General features: G+C 43.7%; 1 protein-coding gene across 3 annotated transcripts in view; it reads right to left on the bottom strand.

Moving 5' to 3' along the window:
* SLC22A15 (solute carrier family 22 member 15) overlaps window positions 1-12,330 on the bottom strand; it is a 43,016-nt gene extending 30,686 nt beyond the window's left edge. For all 3 annotated transcript variants that reach the window (XR_012588237.1, XM_074593994.1, XM_074593981.1), the window contains exon 1: window positions 12,095-12,330. Coding sequence is in view for 2 of the 3 variants with exons in the window: in XM_074593994.1 (XP_074450095.1) it covers window positions 12,095-12,181 (87 nt within the window). In the remaining variant the exon portion in view is untranslated. The remainder of the gene's footprint in view (window positions 1-12,094) is intronic.
* Window positions 12,331-22,879: the final 10,549 nt, after the last annotated feature.

Genomic DNA, 22,879 nt, shown 5'->3' on the forward strand with positions numbered 1-22,879 from the left:
GAAATGAAATCCTCAAGGCATTTGGTTTAGAGAAAGAAAGAAAAACACTTCATTTCTGCTCTAGGTGAACACCACCCCAGCTACAGAAAGCTAAATCAAAAAAATACGTGATTGCCGGCACACAAAGAAACACTACAGATATTTCTTCAACAACAAAATTCAGCCTTAATCATCCCAGTGGCTACAGTAAGCAAGGATATAACAAAGATAGAAACACTTTAAATTGATCTGTTGAATCAGAAAAATGTATGAAAACAGAGATGTTTTGATGTTAGCAAATAGTATTGTTCTATATTGGAGTTCATTGGAGTCACTACTGTCACAAGACTCTTTTTCCTAGTGAACATCTGCCTTGTACTTTGGGTAACAGGTATGGTAAACTCTCCTTATTTCATTGCAAACCTAAAACCAAACCAAAAACCACAGAACACCTCCAAAAATTAATTTACACTTTTGATGACCAGAGGCGCTTTCTAGAAGTGGTCTTAAACATGACAAAATAAACTCCAAACTTAAAGAAATTCAGAATACAGTTTAACATTCAAATAAAAGGCAGGAGTTCCTGTTAATGAATCTGGAGATTTCCCCCCTTAAGAATCCTAAATGTTTGGATGTAGCAATAACATAGTTGTGTAGACTGGTGATCGATATAAAATGCTATCAACTCAGAATAGAAATATTACTTAACAACTATAAGGTATAAAATGGCTACATTATTTGCACTGTGGCAAACAACAAAGCCTTCCATTTATGCTATAACCCATATAGTACAAGTCAAGTGAAATTTGTCATTTAATGTATACCTTTTATTCATAAAACATTTTAATTGGTTGTACGTGTATGTTAACAGTTCCCCACCGAATTCCCTGCGCTGATCTGTGTTAATCAAGTTGAATACCAAGCACAGGGGGAGGAGGTAGCAGCTCCCAGTCACTGATGATGAAATGCTGAATTTTGTTAGTTTCATTTAAGTTTCTCCTGTTTGCGTATATTCTCTGGAGGTTAAGATTTTATAGTCCTCTAGATTAGAAGTCCATGGTGTAAGCAGATTTATTAAAAGGCTACATCTTAATACCCTGTAAACTTTCACTTTCTCTGCTAAGTAGAAGGAATTTTAGATAGCCATTCATAGTCATTTCATTAACACATTTTCAAATCAACTTAAAATTAACTTTTTAAAATTAATATTAATAGAAATGCCTGGAGTGTCTTGACCAACTTTCTTCACATCCATTTTCATAATAAATTACTTCCAAGAAAAATGCAGAATCTCTAATAAGACTAGCAAGGGAGGGGGAAAATAGTTTCATTTGTGTATAATGAAAATACACACACACAAAAATAATTTAAGAAATTCTTTTAGACATCATAATTTAGCCATTATGAAGCACAAACGAAAAACAAAACCGAGACTTAAATTCTACTAAGATGCATTTTCAGCCTTTCTAATCAGCTCATTAGCAATTCACAACCAGCCTGGTCATTCTAGACAACTATCAGCTGAAGCATTCACTGCTGATCAAAATAATGAGCAGGCCACTAAATTCTGACCTTTCAAAAACAGAAACATTAAAGCTGTACCTTGAGGAAAGACAGAAATTAAGGAAGAGCAGTGAATGACCTTGCTCTGATAGAAGCCTACAATGAAGTGATGGTTACATCTTGGGATTAGAGTAATTTCTCCTAAACCCATGACAAGCAGCTGAAAAGCAGACGGCCACCTTATTTTTGAAAGTCTAATGATCTCATCTGCTCCAAGTTATTTTGAGAGGGTGATTTGCCCTTAAATTCACATGATTTCCCCCCCAATGACTCTTTTGTGTAGAAAAGCCCTAAAACACCTTTCTGCTGCAAAATTATTATCTGCTGCCAACAACACGTTCTTCTAGCAAAGTATCTTCCTCCCTCTTGGTAGCACAGTAGGAGAGAGAACACCGTAAGACAGAAGGAAAGGCTATGCTGTAGTTACAAAGTGAAGAATCACCATGTGCAGAACACGATGTAATCTCTCAGATGCTTAACAACGCCAACCCCACTCTGATAGGAGATATTCCCCATGAAGGATGTAACCACTGTTGATTATTACCTGTGGAACAATGCAGTGGATGCATATTTTGAAAGAGCTTAGGGTTTCCGTAGAGAATCTGAGGAAACCTACCCTATTTAGAGTTTTTCAACCTTAAAATGGAGGCCTCCAGAATCCACAGAAAAAAAGGTCCAAAGTCTGTCCAAACCCATACATAGCTTTATTCTAAAATTCTCCAACATTTACATTGAAATCTATCACCATGCAGCAAACTACAACTCTGAGCCTTGTTTCCTACAGGTCTGTGGAAAACGTCCCCTTGGCTTCCCTTTCTTCTGTTCCAAACATCCAAACATACACATCCGCAGATTGGTGATAGGACTGCAGGATACATACCTAGGCTCTCACCTCCTCAGCTCAAGTTGCTTCAATAATTATTTTGCAGTCTATCAATCACAAGAAAATGAATCTACCCTATTTCTGCCAACATACAGAAGTGATCTTTACAAGCAAAATTTAGTGAAGTACTGTCAGCTCTGCACTTTTATCACTAGTGCCATTCCAGAGACTCAGTATTTCTAGCTAAATTGATACCATTTGAGATTTCTCAATTATCAAAGAACCCAAACCAGAGGGTATGTCAGAGTCTGCTTATAACTGGAGAGCAAAACAGAGGGTGGAATGCAGACCGTGGCAAAGGAAGTCAAAACAAAGTTCCACAAAGGGTTCCCCAAGAACAATATTCTTCACACAACAAGATCACATTAAATTGTGTCAATAGCATGAGATTCTTCTACCTTTTCCACCACGCCATTCTCCCAAATGCCAGCATACACAACTAAGAAAACTTACCATCAAAAGGCAGGTTGCTATTACTTACTGCAAGCTGGATTTCTCCACAGTGCTATAGATACAGATAATGAGCTTGCTGTTAAGAAGTCAGCTGTCAGTCTTGTACTAAAGCAAAATCTTGCAAGACAATTATCTATATGATTTGCTCAGGACAGATAGAACAACTTACAGGACTGAAAAGAGCTCAATAGGATTCCTCTGCTGTGGTATACCAGCCTTTTGAGTAAGTTAACAGTGTGCTACCTACCACAGAAACATTAAAAATGACCATAAATACACTTTTTTTCTTCAAAATAACATAGGAGGTACAAGCAATGCACATGATATTAAGGAGACCTGGAATTTGCTAGAGAGAAGCAGGTGCTACAATGCTCCTGGCACATTACAAAGTACACCACCTGAAAAAAACCCTCACAGCCTTGACCTACAAAGCATCAAGTTCAGTGACAGAAATTAACAGAAGTTTTACTATACATTTAAACAGTTAGCACAGCAGCTGACTACATGCTGGTAGACTGAAAACATGAGTTCAGAACTGCTTCAGGCAGTATAGCCTAAAGCATTTGCATTTTCGTAGTATGCCGGATTACATGCAACAACCCTTAAGAAATGCAAACATACTTATTTAGGATGGACTCATATACTATACCTCAGAGAGCTAGGACCAGACTTGCCACTGCTATGACTGGATCACCTTGAGCAAGGGAAATAAAGTCACCCTCACACCATAGGTTGACAGGCCTTTGAACATGAATAAGGAAGTTTGAAGTATTATTTTTCTGCCTTTAAAAACAAAGGGCAGAAAGAAGGCTTAGGTGCTTTATTAAAATATCTACACGTAAACTTCCAGTCTCTCTCTGCCAAAAATGCTCACACACTGTGAACTTAGAGAACCAAGCCAATAAACAAGAACTAAAATTATGAAAAGCACTATAAGCACTACCTCTGCTTGAACAGCAATATTCAAGAAAGTTATACATTTATGTACAATCAAATGCCAAGACTTGTCAGGTGAACACCAGCTATACAGTTTCATCAATACCACATCAGAAGTGCCACTCCACTTTTCTTATGTAAAGTACTTAGAAGAAAGCAAAAAAAGTGACAGAAGTTCCTATACCAGTTTATGAACAGACTACAAACCAGCCCACGACCGAACCATCTTAATGGTACTGTAGGGTGACATGACGGAAAAAATCTGCTAAAAAAGAGCAGGAATTGTGGGCTCACAAGTATCAGGCAGAGTTTAGCTTCCACAAGCATAATTATTCCTTTGTCAGCATTTCATCTTTGTCCCTCTTTGTCTGCATATCTTCCAGCCTGCTTTGGCTATCAACATATCGAATCTCAGCCAGTATCATTAGAGATCAAAGTCCTAACCTTAGCACACCGGTTTGGGAAACCACCAAAGAATAGTGGGTGAGTATCTTGGTGTCACAGAGGGAGTTCTGCTAAGACTATGAGAAGAGCACATTCTCAGCTGTGCCTGGACTTCCTTGCTACCAAATAATGAAAGCATTTGATTTGATAAAAACATGCAATAAGAGCATACACTGATTACTTCAAATGTTTCTGCTATTTAAGTATCCAGACTAAAAGACATGGCCAACATTTATACAAGCTGCTTTCAGTCATTTATTCATTTTAAGGACTTGCCTGAGAATAAGCAATTGGATCTACTTGTGTTTGATTGGTTTTTTGTTTGGTCAGGGGTGGGTTTTTTTGGTTTTTGTTTGTTTTGTTTTTCAATTAAAATGTCTTGGGTTTACTGCTATCAGAGCAACATGATGCTCCAGAACTGAAAAATAGGTTTTTTCCAATTTTGTGGTGGAACTTGCTAAACCAGTGATTTTCAACTTTATAGCAAACAGGCCTCAGAAGTCCCTGAATTACTTCTTGAAGTCCTGGGAAAAATAATTAAGAAACACAAAGTTGTCAGCACTCTTAAATTTACTGTACAAGGATTTAACACCTTCAGTGGGAAGCCTGTAGGGGCTCTGCAAATTGAAAGAGATTGAAGAGCTCTGGTCTTTTCTCTATATATTTTTGAAACACTAATAACTTAACAGCATACCACAAACAGAAAGCTGGAATAAGCTATACATACAACTCTCTTCAGCTTTCCTTACCCAAGCATCTCAAAAGCTTCATTGTACTTTCCAAGGCAAATACTTAACACCCTTCACCCGCAAGCCCACTAGGATTAGGAAAATGACCAGGTGAACAATGTTTAACCAGGTTAAGTCCCAAACCTAGCCAGAGATCATATTGTAAACAGACAAGACCTAGAAAATAGGCACTATTTCTCCAGAGGGATTCCAGTCCCACTGGGCTGGTACTTGCAAAAAGCAAGCAGAGGTTTTACTTAATGCAAACAATGCACGTGAAGCACTACATTACCTATAAATAGAAGTAGTTATATTAACTAATACAGTTTAAAAAGCATTTGAGAGCACAAAACTTTATTTGGGTCAGAAATAAAGAGTAACAATCATGTCGGAAACAATTATTCTGAATTCAATTACACATATACTGGTTGTATCACCTGAGAGAAAAGGAAATTAGTGTCTCTAAAATGGAGGAAGTGGCAGTGAGGAGAGCCCTGATGATGTGGCTTGCTAGTGGAAAAACACAGCTAGTTTATTACCTACAAAACATGGGAAGTTAGAGACTGTGTGTACACATGGGCAGGGAAGAAGGAAAGGGAGATAATGTGTCATAATACAAATATTTTTAATCCTTTTAATCCATCGTCCTTGCTATCCAGTAGAATTACGCCTGTTAACTCCCAGCCTCATCTTACAAGGGTGCTCTGAGGACAGACTGGCTAGATTGACTGTTTCAACAGAGTTTGCCAGGCTGAAAGCCTTCTTGATTAATATCAGAAGATGGGATTGCTTCAGCTCTCACTGAATCCAAATACCATACCACGGCACAAAATATTCTACATAACAATAACTTTATTGTTAATAATCATCTGAAAACATCTCCCCATATGTTTTATCCACACTCCATGTAAAGATACAGTGCACTGACAGTGCCTCTCAGGCACCTTACAATCCCAGTTGTTAAAAAAACATTGCAAAAGCAAGGCATTCAGTCACAACTAGAGTAAACAGCCCCAGAGTGAGTTCATTCTGACAGCTTTACGCTTTACACAGCATATAGCCTTCGCCTCTTTTAAAAAGTTTGATTTTTTTTTTTTTAAATAGGTAGAACAATCTGCTTCCCTCCCTGTGTTGCTAGGCCTTCAGAATGGCTACTTCTCTGTGCCTTTCCCAAAACTCATGCTTCTTGCTATGCCCATCAGCAAAATTTCTCTTAAGGTCTTCACAACACCACATTGAACAGACATCCTCTAGAACTGAACTTCACAGAAACTGGAGTCAGCCTTGCACAGTAAATTGTGAAAATTGACTAGATGTGATTATGCATACACACAGAACATGCGGTTTCAGTGTCAGCGTGAATGTAAGGATCATTAGAAGGGCAAGAAGACTCGGCAATTGTCAACAACATGTAGAAGCCCCTAAATATGACCTCAATTACATGTGCTTTGCAGTTCAGATGCAGCTAAAGAAGGGAAGGTCTCAAAGCTGCAGCTCATGTTTCTTCTATACCTCAAGCTTGCTCTCACCATATTTTTCCCAAAGCATAGATTTATAGCTTAGCTGTATGGATGATGCACTGGTTTGGATTAAGACACAACATAATTTTGAGGGAAGATGGAAACATAGGCAGCTGATAAAGTACTCATGACTCCCCTCCACTCAGGATTATTTTTGGAAAAAACAACAGCAAGTTAGCCATTTAAAATTAATCTGCAAGGAAGTAGTTATTGGAATTTAGACTTCTGTGTTATACCTGAGAGTTAAGGACCCCACTGCTAATGAAGCATGTCACAGCTCAGCATTGTTATTTCAGGTTTTCTGCAGAATATAGCGTAATGTCTGCAACAGCTACATTAATGTTTTTAAGGTTATAACTATAATATCAGAAAGATAAGTGACTGTTTCTTTTAAGGAACAGTAAGAATCTGAAAGAAGCAATTACAGAAAGACAGACCACACCGAGTCTTGACTATATTTCTGATTCTTCTGGCAGCTATGTTTTATTTACAGAAGGCCACTGAAGTCTCGGTTAGCATCTAAATCATTACACATGAAATTAAATATAACATGTGACCAAAGAAATCTTTTTCCTTAAAAGATTCCCCACACACAATTGGAGCAAATGGTAGGATTGGTCTTCACTTCCAAGTTCCACCAACTTTCAGGTAGAAATATTCTTAGCTAAATAAGTAGCAGCATGTCTTTCAGTGTGATTAGTTTACATACCTAATTTATTTTTCTCCCCAAGCAGGAATAAGCTATACCAGAACAAGGAATTACATTCAGTGACTCAACTACTCTAAAAGCCTTCATCACTTCTACAAGGAAAGCAACACCATCCTTTAGCATAAGCACGTTCTGAGTAAGATATAACACATGAAAAGATGTGGGAATAAGAAGCTTACCTCAAGAAATAAAAATCTGTGCCCCTACGTTTTATGTTTGTATGCATGCCAAATTTGAAACGACCCCTCTGTGTACATGGCTGCACATGTTTGATATATATTCTGCAACTGCTTTCTCAAGAATCACAGGGACTTAAAACACTTACTTCTCCCACAGACATAAAGAAAAAAGCCAAATAGAGACGTAATCAAAGGGAAGGAAAGTCACACAGCAATTCTGTAAATCCTTTTTATGTCTGCCACCTTGTTTACATAACTTACAGATACTTATAATTAAGCTATGTCTAAGTTACAGCACAAGTAACTTTGGAAAAACAGCATACCTGTCATGAAGCCCCTAGAACACCTTCAGCACCCTATGTTAGCAATTGTAATGCAATTTGTATAACACTCATCTTTTTCCTTCATTTTAAATCATTCGTTACACTTCAGATTTGTTTTGCACTTTCTGTTCAGTTAAAGTCCTAATAGTACACCTCATCAAGCTGTCCAATTTATGATCAATTCTGGCAAGTTCAAAGAACAGTTTAACAGACTCAAGCAAACCGAAGTATTAAAAGAAGATTCACCGACAAAGTATTTCATTACTGTCATTATAACTAGAGTGATGTCTCATGCCATTAAGGAGGTAGAATAACATATGAAGAAGCAGAGTTAAATAAGGCTATGTAAGGGATCACATCTGTATCCTATCTGAAGACAGACACTACTCCTTTTGAATTATTTCTAAAGATTTGGGATGAGCCTGCCTTACTTAAGCCACATGTCCCAGAATCTGCTTTCCCTCAAAATATTTGTGCAGACGGGCTGATTAAAGAGCTGCTTTCTGCATTGTGATATTCTAATGCTAGAAGTCATACATGATCGCATTGCCAACAGCGAAAAGATGTTAGCAGCACCACATCAAGAATGCCTTTGCCATAAAACAAACTATTTTTCAAGGAATCTGGTGTTACTATCTTAACTGTTTTTCCACTTTCCCTTCAGTTAGTAGCAAATCCCTAAGATGGAGAGAAACACTACCCCTAGTAATTATCCATACTGCTGTGCAATGCACGTTACCCAACTTTAGGCAAAGCCTTTTTCAGCTTCAACAAGACCTCCCTTTTAAACTCTAACATGTTTTTATAAGCCTTTAAATAGAGATATAGAAGGAACACACTTCCATTCTCAGATTTCTGCAGGTTCAGTTTGGATTTGGGCAACCCTGCGGCTTGGATTCACCAGCAAAAGCAAACCTCTTTCAATGACATATGTTGAATCACAAGAGACCAAGAATTTTTTTTTTTTTTTTAATATGCTTGTACGATCTCAAGCATCTGATCAAGATGTGAGATTTTGTCTAATGTTGCTATATACACTTAAACACCCAGAGACACCATTCTTTAATAATGCTTCAATATAATTTCTTCAAAAGGTAGTGAACACCCTTCTAGTAATCAATAGGTGTCAAGCAACTACTTTTAGTTAAAAGTAAAGTTCTAAGTGTTTCAAGAGTTAACAGTTCCCTTTATTCCTCCCTCAATGTCTTAAAGATACACTGAAAATGCAAGACTAATCCAGCCTCAAATTCACATCATTAGTTTATCACCACATTCTTCAGATAAATTCAGTCTGGATAATTCCATACATTTTGGCAAAAAATGTTTTTCTACATTAGCTGTCATCACACTAATTATAAAGTTAGCAACCACTGCTACAGAACATTCCTAGAAGTCTCTCAAAGTCCTACTGAGTTGGTAGTGAATAAGCCAGGCACACCTTAATGCAGTAACAGCTCAACAAGTTAATGAATAACAGCAGCAGGTGGCAGACCAATAATACAAATCAGTGAAAAAACAATGAAGACGAAAGAAGCAGCTCACAAAACTTAACAATCTAGTTTAACACTGATGACATGCAAAAACTTTCTTCCAACTACAAGCAATCTGGAGGGGTTTTGCCAGACTGTCAGTAAACTCACTGCACAGGTTGAGTACAAGTTCACTCAAGCCCACACGAAAATTAACTATCATGTGGAAAGTCTCACCCCTACAGAGTTAAGTGTTTGGTACAGCTTCCCTCAGAGAAGTTCTGTGAGCTAAACTATGTTTCTAATTAGAATTCAGATACCAGATACACTGGCATATCAGTAAGTCTACATGGTAGAAGTAGTTAACTGTATATATTTATATGAGAAGAAAAACACTAAGATGAGGGAAAATACCTATAAAATATGTAACTCAAGAGTTCAGAAATATGCAGAGATAAAAAAGCACAAAAGCCTACAAGGAAAGCAAGAACATCAACTGGGAATCTTACGGGGCAGGGAAAGTAGAGAGTTTAAGCTCAGTATATTAGCATAAGAGATGAAGGGACTTGACGCAGCAAAGACAAAAATAGTTTTCACCCCTGTCATATTCTTACCTTTAAGAACGTAGAAATATTTTATACCAATAGGCCAACGTGAAAATACAAGCCAACTGAGGGAGAACATGGGAAGAGACAGGGAAACAAACAATTAAATGGAATAATCAGTCCATGGCAGAGCCAGTGACATAGACTAGCAGGAGTTCTCATTCTGTAGCCAGATGCTGCATCTAATCCACTAAAGGAGCCCATGATTACCTAAATCTACATTACACACACCAGATACATTACTTACCTTTGGGTCCATCCTCCAAAGACCGATGATAAACCAGACAAAAGACTAACAGCAATCATGGCACTTGCCTTCAAACTTGCTCTTGCACATTCCAGTGACACATTATGTAACTTGGCACCAATAAAGGAACACAGAAAGCTACCAACCACCCCAGCAGGAACTAGTTGTATAAGTCCAAACCTATTTACAGACTGAAAGACAACAAGCTTCATATCTAAATCCCTTACAAACTCCTGCACCTGCATGATCTGAAGCAAAGAAAACGTATCAGTCAGGGGATGATCCCCATTGGTAAAGTTGAAGAATTAAAGATAACATGAGAAGAAAAAACAGGCCTACAAACTTACTGTCTTTTTTTCTTCAGTTATTCTGAATTAGTTCAGGATTTGTAAAGATATTTCTGTTTACTTCTCCCATGTGAAATGCAAGTTAATCCATTAAAAACAAAACAAACAAAGAAATGCATTACAGAACAGCTGACCCATACTACTTAAAACCCTGAGAATACACAGCACTTGTCATGGTTGCAGTTCGTTCCAAAACATGACCAGCACTGGAAGAAAAAATAACTATTGCTTCCTTAACCTCTAATCTTCAGTGAGCATACAAGTTTTCTAGCCAGTCAGACAGCAGAATAAACTCTAAGCAATGTATAATTTTATAGGATTAATCAGGTAAACCAGAAAAAAAAAAAAGAAAGAGAGAAACAGTACAAGTAAACGGAAACAGAAACCTACAAAGCTTTTGCTGTTTATCATCATAGCTTTGCAACCAAGTACAGAGTTCCCAACTGACAGAACTGGGCATCTGAATATTCTCTGGTCGTCTTATAAAGCTTCTTAATACTTCTGTCAGCCCCCTAGCCGCCAGAAGACATCTCCAGTCTCACAGCTCATGACTGGAAGTTCTTGATTACTACAAAGTACTGGTCAGCAGAGGTAGGGGGACATTTAAGTTCCCCTCTTCCCTCCTGCAGCTGTTACATTTCCACAGTGGTAGCATTTGTCAGTCTAGCTGAATTCACTAAAATTAAGTTGTTGAAGCGTTAACATGGAGTAAGCCAAACTTGTCAGATTCAAACTATACTTTATGCCTAGGCCTGGCTGTGAAGGCGCGCATATTATCCTCATCTCCCCTCCCTATAGGAACAGGCACAAAGATGAAGCAAAGATGGAAGACGACAAACCTGGTTGCAGAGCACATCGCTTGGTCATGGAGTCTCTAAATGCTATTATAGCACTCTACTGTTACTTTGGACTACATTTTTATCACGAAACTTAAGAGAGTTCCATTTTTGTATCTCACAGAATACAAACCTGACTACCCAAAACGTACACCCTCATCCAAATACCTAATGCAGTGACACTGCCCCTACATTCTAAGAGTTAAGCCAAGGCAAATCAAAGGACCATAAGCAGTCACGGCCTATCGGCTGATTAGATGACAGCTTCTGCACACAGAGGTATCAGTGACCAGCTGTGGTTTTTCAAACACCCCCACCACAAACAAGCCACTTGCAACCTAGAAATCACTAGCCTGGGCCATTTACTCTAGGTTGTGTAGGATTCCCAGCAGAGTCTCAGACAGAAGTTGCTGTCTTCCAGTCTAGCTCATAGAAATCTCAGTTTCACTTCAACCTGAAAAACCGCATACTCCTAATTTGCTCACAGAGCGACACAAGGCATAACTCCTCAGGCAGCGCGGCACAGACAGCATCGGCCATTTGCCCCAAATTCACCCTGCAGAAGTTCACTCTGCCTTGTGGACAGAGGCCACCCGTGCCCCAGGAGCACGGCAAACCGCTGCAGGCTAGATCCAGAGCAGAAGACCAGCTACTGCCACCACCAGCCCTCAGCAGAAGGCCTCCAACACCAACCTTCACACCAGGCAGCGCTCGCCACAGGCACATCCACCCAACCACTTGAGAGGGCAACTGCCCACAGCGCCCACACCGTGCGGCTGGGGGCATCCCCCCGCCCGCCACTGCCTCCCCCACGGGCGAGCCCAGGGCGCCGCATCCCACCCCGGGGAACGGGGCGGGGAAGCGGCCTCTCACCTGGAGGAGCATGGCCAGCAGAACGCACAGGTACACCTGGTAGGGCCCCATCTGCCCCACCAGCGGGAACGCCTCCTCCACCTCCATCCCGCTCCCCGCAGCCCCGACGAGCCGCCGCCGCCGCCGAGCAGCGCATCCCCGGCCCGGGGCGGGGCACGGAGCAACGGCCGGGCCCTCGCGGAGGAGGAGGATGAGGAGAAGGAGGAGAGAAGGGCGAGAGGCGCCAGGCGGCGCTCATGCGCAGGCGCCGGGGAGAGCCGCTGGGAAGCGGCCCGCCTCCTTTCTTCGGCACCCGCCAGGGAAGCGGAAGCGCAACGTTCGCCGTCTTGCCGTTACGGGCGTTAGCGCACGCGCACCTTCCTGGTTTAAATGAAGGGCAGGGGTGAGGGAGGAAGGGATGTTGTGGGAGTGTGTGTGACAGCGCTGCTGGGGGACTGCGAGAGAGGGTTGTGAGGGGGGTCTGCGGGGATGTGGGAGGTCTGAGAGGGGTGTGGTCTATGAGGGGTCTGAAGGTGTGGGGTTTGTGAGAGGATGTGTGGGGTCTGCGAGGGGTGCGTGAGGGGGTGTGGGGACTGTGAGGCGTCTGAGGGGATGTGGGAGGCTTGCAAGGGGTGTGGGAGGTGAGGTGTGAAGGGGTGTGGGAGGAGGTGTCATGGAGGCAGCGCGGAGGTGCCTTGGGTGCCTGGGTCGCTTGCAGCACTGGGGAGATGGGCGCTAGGCAGAGGGCGGGTGGTGTTCCTCTTGAGGTCATAGTTGTTTGGAATGGGAGGGGGGAAAGAGGCATAGCATGACCCCTGGACCCTTGGTTAGACCAAGGCAGCTGGCTTGGCAAGAAGGCTGCTCTGGGTCCATGCTAACAAGGTGGTTCTGGGTTTAATGGCATTCTACGTGCATCAGCTTCGCTCTGATCCAGGTTCATTACATGAGCACAGCAAAGCTACGGTCTGCTCAGTGGGTTTGCACCTTCATCAAACAGTGTTAGCCCTGTGTCTGGGAACCTGTACCCACATAATCATGGAATTTCAGAGTTGGAAGGGACCTCTAGAGATCATCTAGTCCAACTCCCCTGCTAAAGCAGGATTGCCTACAGCACATCACTCAGGACTGCATCCAGGCAAGTCTTGAAAGTCTCCAGAGAAGGGGACTCCACAACCTCCCTGGGCAGCCTGTTCCAGTGCTCCGTCACCTTCACCATAAAGAAGTTTTTCCTCATACTTGATCGGAACTTCCTATGTTCCAACTTGTGCCCGTTGCCCCTCGTCCTGTTACTGGGAGCCACTGAAAAGAGTCTGGCTCCATCCTCCTTCAACCCACCCTCCTTTAGATACTTGTAAACATTAATAAGGTCTCCCCTCAGCCTCCTCTTCTCCAGGCTAAAGAGTCCCAGCTCTCTCAGCCTTTCCTCATAAGGGAGATGCTCCAGTCCCTCAATCCTCTTTGTTGCCCTATGCTGGACTTGCTCTAGTAGTTCCCTGTCTCTCTTGAACTGGGGAGCCCAGAACTGGACACAGTATTCCAGTTGTGGCCTCACCAGTGCAGAGTAGAGGGGGAGAATGACCTCCCTTGACCTGCTGGCCACACTCTTCCCTATGCAGCCCAGGATTCCATTGGCCTTCTTGGTGACAAGGGCACATTGCTTGCTCATGGATAATTTACTGTCTACCAAGACCCCCAGATCCTTTTCTTCAGAGCTGCTTTCCAGCTGGTCCACCACTAAGCTATATTGGTGCCTGACATTCTTCCTCCCCAGGTGGAGGACCTTGCACTTGCTTTTGTTGAACTCCTTAGGTTCTTCTCTGCCCAGCTCTCCAGCCTGTCCAGGTCACGCTGGATGGCAGCACGGCCCTCTGGGGTGTCCGCCACCCCTCCCAGTTTGGTATCATGAGTGAACTTGCTGAGGATATGCTCTGTCCCATCATCCAGGTCGTTGATGAATATGTTAAACAATACTGGTCCAAGTATTGACCCCTGGGGGACACCACTGGTTACAGGCCTCCAACTCGACCCTGCTCCATTAATCATAACCCTCTGAGTCCTGTCACACAGCCAGCTCTCAATCCATATGCGTGCTGCTGAAGCTCTGTAAATTCATGCAGGGCCCTAAATGCTGAGATATCACAACTGTGGAATATTCTGTAATTATACTTCATAGCATACCTGCTGGTAGTTGAAAAAAAACCCCAAATTTGGCATGACATTATTATGCAGGTGCCACTAGAGTTCAGTTCTGGACCTACACAAATCTTGCTGGTTTTGATTTAATGCCTAGTGAGGACATGCCTCTCTCTTTTACAGCTGTCTTCATAAAACTGTAGCTGTAATATGTTTTATGAAAAGTATTTGCCATTTATTTGAGAGCCTTCATTGTGAACTTGTGTTAGAAGTTCTCACTTAGAAGTAATGGGTCTGGTTTGTGAAGGAACGTGAACTCTACTGAGTAGGAAAGGAAGGGAGATAAATGCACGTGTGAAATAATAATATTAATGGAAAGTGGCAATGAGCTTTTCATGATCCATTTTCATTCCACCTTTACAATAAAGCTCGAAGAACATGAAACAACTTCTATCCTTGAAACTTTTTTACCTGGTGGTACCAAAAAGCAGCAGCAACATCTTTATGCTTGTGGCTTTTACTGTATGAACAACAGCTGGAGAGAAAGGAAGAGAGTTGTGTCGTGAGATGTGACCTTTAGGACCATACCAGGAGCCTGGAAAATAATACCATTTCCTTGCTGTTAAAAACCTGGCAAATGGACAAGCATCAAAGCAATTTACTCTTAATATGAAATTCACCTTTGCCCTAAGCACTTCTTTTCATATTTGAGGCTTAGTACAGATTGATTAAAGGCAAAACAGCAAAGGATTTCTGAAATGTCAGGACCTTTCTGGTGTTCATCCAACTGCACTTGTCTCATTTTATTACTTGTCTAAGATGCAGAGGAGGTGTCCCAGTGCTCAGGACGTTCTATGTTCCTCTCCACTGCACCCTTCCAACCCTCCCAGGCAGTTCAGCTGTGCTTTATGGCAACTGCAACTTTATTCCAGCTTGCCCAGCACCAGGGAGGGCTGTTGCCTTTGCCACGAAGTCTTGGCCCTACCTTGACTCTGAAGTTTTGGGGTTTGTTTTTTTTTTTACTGTAAGTGGTCAAACATGGGAACAGGTCATGGGAGTGGTCCAACATGCTTAGACAGGTTATGGAGCGTCCATCTGTGGAGATATTCAACACCCAACTGGATGTGTTCCTGGACAACCTGCTCCAGGTGACCCTGCTTGAGCAGAGGGGGTGGATTAGATGATCTCCAGAGGTCACTTCCAACCTCAGCCATTTTATGATTCTCCCAGTTTGCATCTCCCAGCTATGATTGAGCCTCTCATATTCCCACTTCATTCTAAATCTCACAGATTTTGGTCACACCACCAAAAATGCCTGATTTTAGTAGGGATTTGGCACTTTGTTTTTGGCAGTAAAACCTGAGTGTTGGCAGAAAGGGTGTTGTTTCAGGGTCAGCCTGAAGGATGGGACTTGGCAGGAGTGTATCTATGGGACACTGACCAGAGGTATGGAGCAAGGAATCCGGGTGGAGTGTAGAGCAAGAAGAAGAACTGGCCAGGTGAAGTAAAATGCCCGTTAACCATCGCCCTAAACCCCAAACATGCAGGTCACCTCATGTCACATTCTGCAATGACCATACGGTGAATTTAGAGGAAAACAGGCGTTTTCATCTTACTGGTTTTCACTGACAATGAAAGCTCTCTGCCCCATGAGGCCAGTGGTTTTGGAAAGAACTGGATACAGTGTTCAGGGGTTTCAGCATGTTGTGGACATAATGGTAGCGCTGCACTCCACTTGGCCAATGATCTCTCCTCACTGTAGCCCTCAGATCTTCCCAGAGTATTATTGTCTGTGAAGTTCATTAATGTGCAATTTGCTCCGTCCTCCTCCTCATTAATAACCATGTCAAATAAGAATAGTCTTAACAATCCTGTCTGCGGGGAATTTTTCTTTTAATGAGACTGATTCAAGCTTCTTACTCAGACATAAATATGCTATCCCTCTAGGTTTTCCCACATCGCTCCCAACCCCCCCTCTGTTACTACCGCTTCATGGGTTTGTTGCTTTTTAGAGGCTTACATGTCAAATTCATGTGGGCACCCCAAAACTGAGACAGCTGCATGGCTTCTTTTTCGGCCTTTCCAAAATAATATTTCCATATATGTTCAGCCCCTTTCTGTCTGTATGTAATGAAGACCCAGAGCGTTCACAGCGCTAGATATATGTAAATGCAAAGGGATAGCCGTAAGCTAAGTTCTTCTCTAAAAAAAAAAGGTTCATTGGCGTTGTGTTTCCGGATTTGTTGTATTCATTTGCAGTAGATTCTGACACAGTTGTTAATTTTGCCTTGGAAACACAACCAATAATAGTTTGAAAAAAGACCTTAAAAGAACCACTGCAGTTCCCATCTTCTACGTGGGGATTTCTCACCCATTCAGAGTGGCCACATGAATCATTGATTCGGCACTTAGCAGCTGAGATCTGTTCCTGATGGAGGGAGTTTCAGCTCGTTCATCGGTGGACATCGTGAGCAAGCTGTGAAACTCCTTAGCGCAGGCTGCTGTGGATGCCAGAAGATCAAGTGGGTTCAAGTGAAGGCTCGGCAAGTAGACAGAAGGGAAGTCCACAGAGGTTTATCTCATGCAAAGAGGAAACACCTCTGTCTCCAGAAAGTCCGCAAGAGACAAACTGCTCAAAGCTGATATGTGGAGGAAATACTTACCCTCTTTTATACTCCTGCCTAGGCACCAGCATTTGGCTACAGCAGGAGATGGGATGTGGGGCAAAAAGGACATTTGCTCTCTTGCTGCACAGCCACTTTTGTGATCTCGCACTTCATCAGGTTCCTGTTCCCTCCTGACCGCCATCCCCTTAACTCACAGGAGGTTTCCACCACATCAGCCGAGCTGAATGGTGAGTGACTGAGCTATGACTGATGCAATGAGAATGGCAGCAGCAGGAAGAGGTGGTGGAAACCTCTTCCATAAGAATATAAAAGAGTTATGCTTCGTAAAGACCAGTTACTATTAAACAAGCCTGGGGCTAAAGGGAGGTCCCTCCTTTAGGATGAAAATAAAGCAGAGGTTCTCTTGCTCTCTTAGCTTCATCTGATCCACAGCAAGATGACAGGAGCAGTCAGAAGGGTTGATGGTACCTGCCGGAATGCTTGCCTCTGCTGGCCTCCTGTTATGGCAAGTGAAGATTTTTCCAACCAGACTAATCAGCTGCACGTTGCAGCTGGCTTACCCCATAATACTATGCAAAGCTAGCATATGGCTCATTACAATATACCCTGACGAAGTGTTCAGCCAAACAATCCACCAAGGCATTTTTGCTACTCTGATGTGCCGTTTGCACTTTTTTGCAAACAAAGCAACAAACAATTCCTTTGGAGGCACTTTTCCATTTTAGATGAGCCTTGGGGATGCTGAATTTCTGGCTGTACTGTGAGTGATGTTACAAGCTGATTCCCTATCCTTTGCTAGATGGACAGTTGTCTGTTGCAAACGAGCTCCAGTTCAGGTTCCAGAGAGATCTGAGCTTTCTCGTACATCATGGATCTCTGACAGTGGATGGTTGCTCTCAAGATGTCTCCCCGATCATGTCCTAAGGTGCACATCTGCATTCAACACCCTTCTTGGCCAACAGCATCTGTAACTACTGTCTTGATCCTGCTCAGTTTCCCGTCATTTAGACATCATCTGCAGTGTCCACCCTGGGGTGGGAGCTCTGCTTTCACCACAAACACCTTCAGGGATTTCAGGCTCAGCAAAGAAGTTTATGAACCACATGTGCTTAAATATGCTAAAAGCTTAGACATAAAAAAACCCCCAAACAACAAACAATGTAGTCCTAAGAGGCAGGATTGGCCACTGTGGTCTCCCAGTAGTGACTGAGGCAGAGATAACAATGTTGAACATAAAGGTGAGTGATTGTGCCTCAAAATGGTTCTTTTGAACAGTTGTGCTGCATTGCCTTTGAGAGAACCCATGTGTTCTTCGCAGGCTTTTTTCTTTCCAAGCAGTTACTATTTGGCTGGAGTAGTGCTCATAATCTTGACGTTTATACCCTGCATTCTCTGCCTTATCACCAGCATACAGAAGACTTCTTTGGACCATGTCTCTCGCTCTGGAGACTGCCGAAGATCCCACAGAAGTACGGAGAAGCACTTACAGGTGATTTGTCTGGCAGAAGGGACAGCACCCTGCATTTGGCAGCAGAGAGGGCACTTGGCAGGTGGTAGCTTCCTCACAATGCCCTCAATATGCAAAAAGCCCTTAGCAAGGACAACCGCATGGATTTCAGCAGCTATTCCTTCCTTAGCTGTGCCATGCGGTGCAGTACTGGTGTTATGCTCAGTATGTTTGGCCCCCATTAAATTTCTTAATCTCCGCTGCTGCAGGTGATCACGGGAGTAACTTGTCCTTCAACAGCAACTCCAAACCGCAAAATAAGGCTTTTGGTCCTGTCCCACCCTTGCAAAAGAAGTGAGATAACTTAGGAAAACCCCCCCGGGAATGAAGGTGTAAAGACAGCTAGACATCAGACAGGTGCTGCTGAGTGTCAGGTAGAAGCTCACAGTCAAAATTAGCAGAAGTTGGGAGACCTAAGAGCACTGTGTCAGTGATGTGGAAAGTCTCATGAGGCCCTGCTTGTCTCACCTGATGGGTTGGCACCAACTGTGCTACATGGACTGCCAGGTTCTGGCTGGTGCCAGCTCAGGGCTATCCTAAGTATGATCTACTAAACTGTGTAGATATACTTTAGGCCTAAGAGAAAGCATCCATGGGTGATGGGATTCTGCATTTTTACCTCTAGACATGGCAGGTGGGGGATGCTCATTATGTCAATAATCATGAGATGTTTTCTATGGGTAATAGTAGAGCATTTCTCCAGTAAAAAGGTTTGCACCTTGGGGGAGTTCCCAAGACTCAAAGGTCCTGTGGACTTCGTTTCTCCAAAGAGCTGTAGTTCTCAAAGTGATCTCAGGATCCTGTAGGAGCACCTACAAAAGACATCTGCAAGGGAAGACCCTCACTCAATAATACCAGGAAGGGACATCGCACACAATCAGGGTTTCGCAGCAAAGAAGCACTTTGGAAGCTTGTGCAGCGAGACAGTGGAAAAGTAGAATTTCAGGTGCTTCCCATTACCCAAGGAAACAGAAAGTTTCAAATCACCTTTGTGTTCAGGCATTCCAGTTGATATGTGGGTTAAAGACAGACATCAAACCCCTTGACACAGCGCAGTATCCCAGAGAAATAGCTGGCTTTACCCTGCAGCTCCTGAACACCTGTAGTCAGAAGAATCTCTCAACCGTCCACGGTACTCGTTTTTATTTTCCCTAAGTTGGTGGTTGCCTCAAAAATTTACAGTCTGGTGCAAGACACGAGTCAATGAGAGCAATAAGGGACAGTGAATCGGGGAGGCAGTAATGTGAATCCAAATGAACACGCAAGTTAGCTGGATGCAGAAAACACGGAGACGGGGTTTTGCCACTGAGGTAAATGGTACAATACAAATGAGATAAACACACTGGCACTGAACTGCCCATTACTGCTAATATGTGCTGGTAGATTTCCACAGGCACCCACATAGAAAGAGGTCCTGAGGAAGGCTTTCAGATGGAGTGGATTTGGACTATATGGGGTTTCTCCAGCAGAATCGATGGCAGGAGATGTTACGTATCCTGGATCTGAAAGGCCAGACGGCATGATAGCTGACATTACAGTGTCCTGACATCAGGAAAGATGCCTAAGGACTTTGACTGCTAAGGACCTCAGGAAGCCTGGAGATCTCAGCTGGGACCTTCATGTACATTTCATTCAGGACAACCTGCAAACCACTGCAACAGCACGGACACCCAGCCGGGGTCAAAACATGCAGCTGGCTATACAAAGAAACAACGTGGCTAAGTCTGAATTTCGGAGGAGGCTAGATCTGTACCAAGGTTGGCTGTCCTGTTGCTCACAGTCTGAACATTAGGAGCTGTTTGGTGAGTCTGCGAAGGAACTTCTGGATTCAAAACACTTCAATCTCACCTCTTTTTTACTGCACATTTACAACCAGCTTTTAACACAAGCTTAAATCCCCCAGACACCAAAGGTGATTCTGCTCCTTTACTCAGCTCTCACGAGACCCCCACCTAGAGTGAGTACTGCGTCCAGCTCTGTGGCCCCCAACATAAGAAGGATGTGGACCTGTTGGAGCAGATCCGGAGGAGGGCCATGATGATGATCAGAGGGCTGGAGCACCTCTCCTCTGAAGACAGGCTGAGAGAGTTGGGGTCTTTCAGCCTGGAGAAGAGAAGGCTCCAGGGAGACCTTATAGCAGCCTTCCAGTACCTAAAGGGGGCCTACAGGAAAAACAAGGCTTTTTATCAGGGAGTGTAGCGATAGGACAAGGCGTAATGGTTTTAAACTGAAAGAGGGGAAATTTATATTGAATGTTAGGAAGAAATTCTTTACTGTGAGGGTGGTGAGGCGCTGGAACAGGTTGTCCAGAGAAGTTGTGGATGCCCCATCCCTGGAATTGTTCAAGGCCAGGTTGGATGGGTCTTTGAGTAACCTGGTCTAGTGGGAGGTGCCCCTGCCCATGGCAGGGGGGCTGGAACTAGGTGATCTTAAGGTCCCTTCCAACATAAGTCATTCTGATTCCCTAACCATTGAAGTAATTCCTAAGACAAGCCCAAGAACGGGGCTTTGCAATTCAGCTGGGCAGGGTTAGCGTCCCTTTTTTTTGCAGAGGGCACAGTTTCTCATGCTGCTGCTCAGCATCCTCAGCAAACTGCACTTCGGGGAAAACAGAACCGGCTGGTCGCAAAGCAAAGCCTGCCCGGCCGAGGTGGGAGGAGGGAAGGCGGGTGTGTGTGTGAGGGTCCCCCCGAGCCCCAGCGCTGCCCGAGGCAGATGAATCAAACGCGGGAGGGCGAAGAGGAACCGAGGAAGATGCCGACATCCCTTCCCGGGACGAGGAAAGAACGATAAAGACACACCAGCGCCGTGCGTGGCTCCCTCCGCGCTGAGAACAAAGAGCGCCTGCGGCGCCGGACGGGGCCAGCAGGGGGCGGCCCAGCGCTGCCGCGCCCGCGGGGCCCGAACCGGCGCGCGTCCCCCCCACCCCCGGCGGGGCCGGTGCTCGGCGCTCCCCGCCGGCGGCAGGGCTGGGGCTGCCCGCTTGACGCCTTGTTGGCCGTCGGGGGGAGGCGGGGGGTGTGTGGTGTGTGTGTAGGGTGCTCGTTGAGGGTGTAAATCTCCCCATGGCGATGGGGAGGGTTTCCCACACACGCACACCCCGGCACCTTCTTCTCCGCACGTGTTCGAGTTCGGCCCCCAGTTTAGGAGAAACGCGGTGGGGAGCACAGGGGGGGCTGCGCGGATTCGAGGCGGATTTTATTTAATCGCCGCAAATTGGTTCTGCGGCCACGCAAGTGTCAGTTGCAAACTGCTTACGCACAGCAGGATTTGAGCATCAGTCCCCGCAGCGTGTCTCCGGAAGCGGGAGTCGCGCAGGGCATTACAACAACTTTCACATCTTGCTGGTTAAATACGCTATTTAAATATGACCACGCTGGCTTGCCTGAAATCTGGTCTTGGATTCTGCAGCCTGGATTAATCTTTGTCAGAGTACGAAGGCAGTCTCATCAGATGTTTCTGGCAAAAGATACGCAAAATTTGCCATTCAGACTTGTAAAGATCTAGTTCTTAATTGATATTACTATCAGTCACCGTGCCCATCACTGTACCATGCCATACAGGCATGGAGATACACAACAAAAGCCGAAGAACATTTTCCTACCAGAGGGGAGAGAAGCAGCTGCTCTGTGGAGGATTGACTTACTCGACATGGCAATGCTAAGTACCAAGCTTACCAGCATATTGGTCACTTTTGACAATGATGGTCACATTTTCCATACTGCTGGGGAGTATTAAATTGCCATAACATGTACAGAATAGCTGCAAAATTTGTTAATGGTGGCAAAGCCTAGGAAGTGCTCAGAGAGACAATGTGGCCATTCCAAGTCTAAATCACATAGTTGAAATCCTGGAGGTAAATGCATGCAGTGTTTTTATACCTATTTAGGCCTCTGGGCTATAACACAAAAGCAAATTTGTCTTCTTTGAGTAAGCTTAGGCTGAATGGGAGAAATCCTTCAGAAAAAAATGAAATGTGGAATTCAAGTCTAGTGCAGCAAATTCAAAGAGTTTTTAGAAAATCTGGATGATGCTGAAATCTGAGAGAGTCACCCTTATCCTCCAAAAGGAGAAGGATGTCTCCACATTAAAAATATGTGCTCTTCTGGTACAGTGCTTTATAGAGGAATTTGAAATACATTCAGCATGAGGCAAACAAATTTCTGGTCTTTTTGGATTTGTAGGATAAGGGAAAGGGAGATCTTAATTCCCCTAATATTTTTAGCCTGTAAAATTGTGGGTGACCCCTTGAACAAACTTGGCAGCTCTGGTCTCTGCTGCACTCATTACAGGCCAGATTCTAATCTCTGTGGGCCTGTTGAAAATGTGATCTCTCCAAAACTTAGTGTTGCTGTTCTGGGTAGATTTCAGTAAAACTTACAGAGGTGCATGGGAGTGAGCTTGGATATCCCCCTCAATCCAGAGCCAAAGGGCATGAATGCCTGCAGTTCTGTTCCTGTGAATGTCTTCAGCCACGGGAGAAAGCATACTCTACCCATGTTAGCCAGGGTGGGCTATCTGACTGAAATGAGCTCCTTT

The sequence above is a fragment of the Larus michahellis genome, chromosome 1, assembly GCF_964199755.1.
Source record: "Larus michahellis chromosome 1, bLarMic1.1, whole genome shotgun sequence".
In the NCBI taxonomy this organism is placed as follows: Eukaryota; Metazoa; Chordata; class Aves; order Charadriiformes; family Laridae; genus Larus; species Larus michahellis.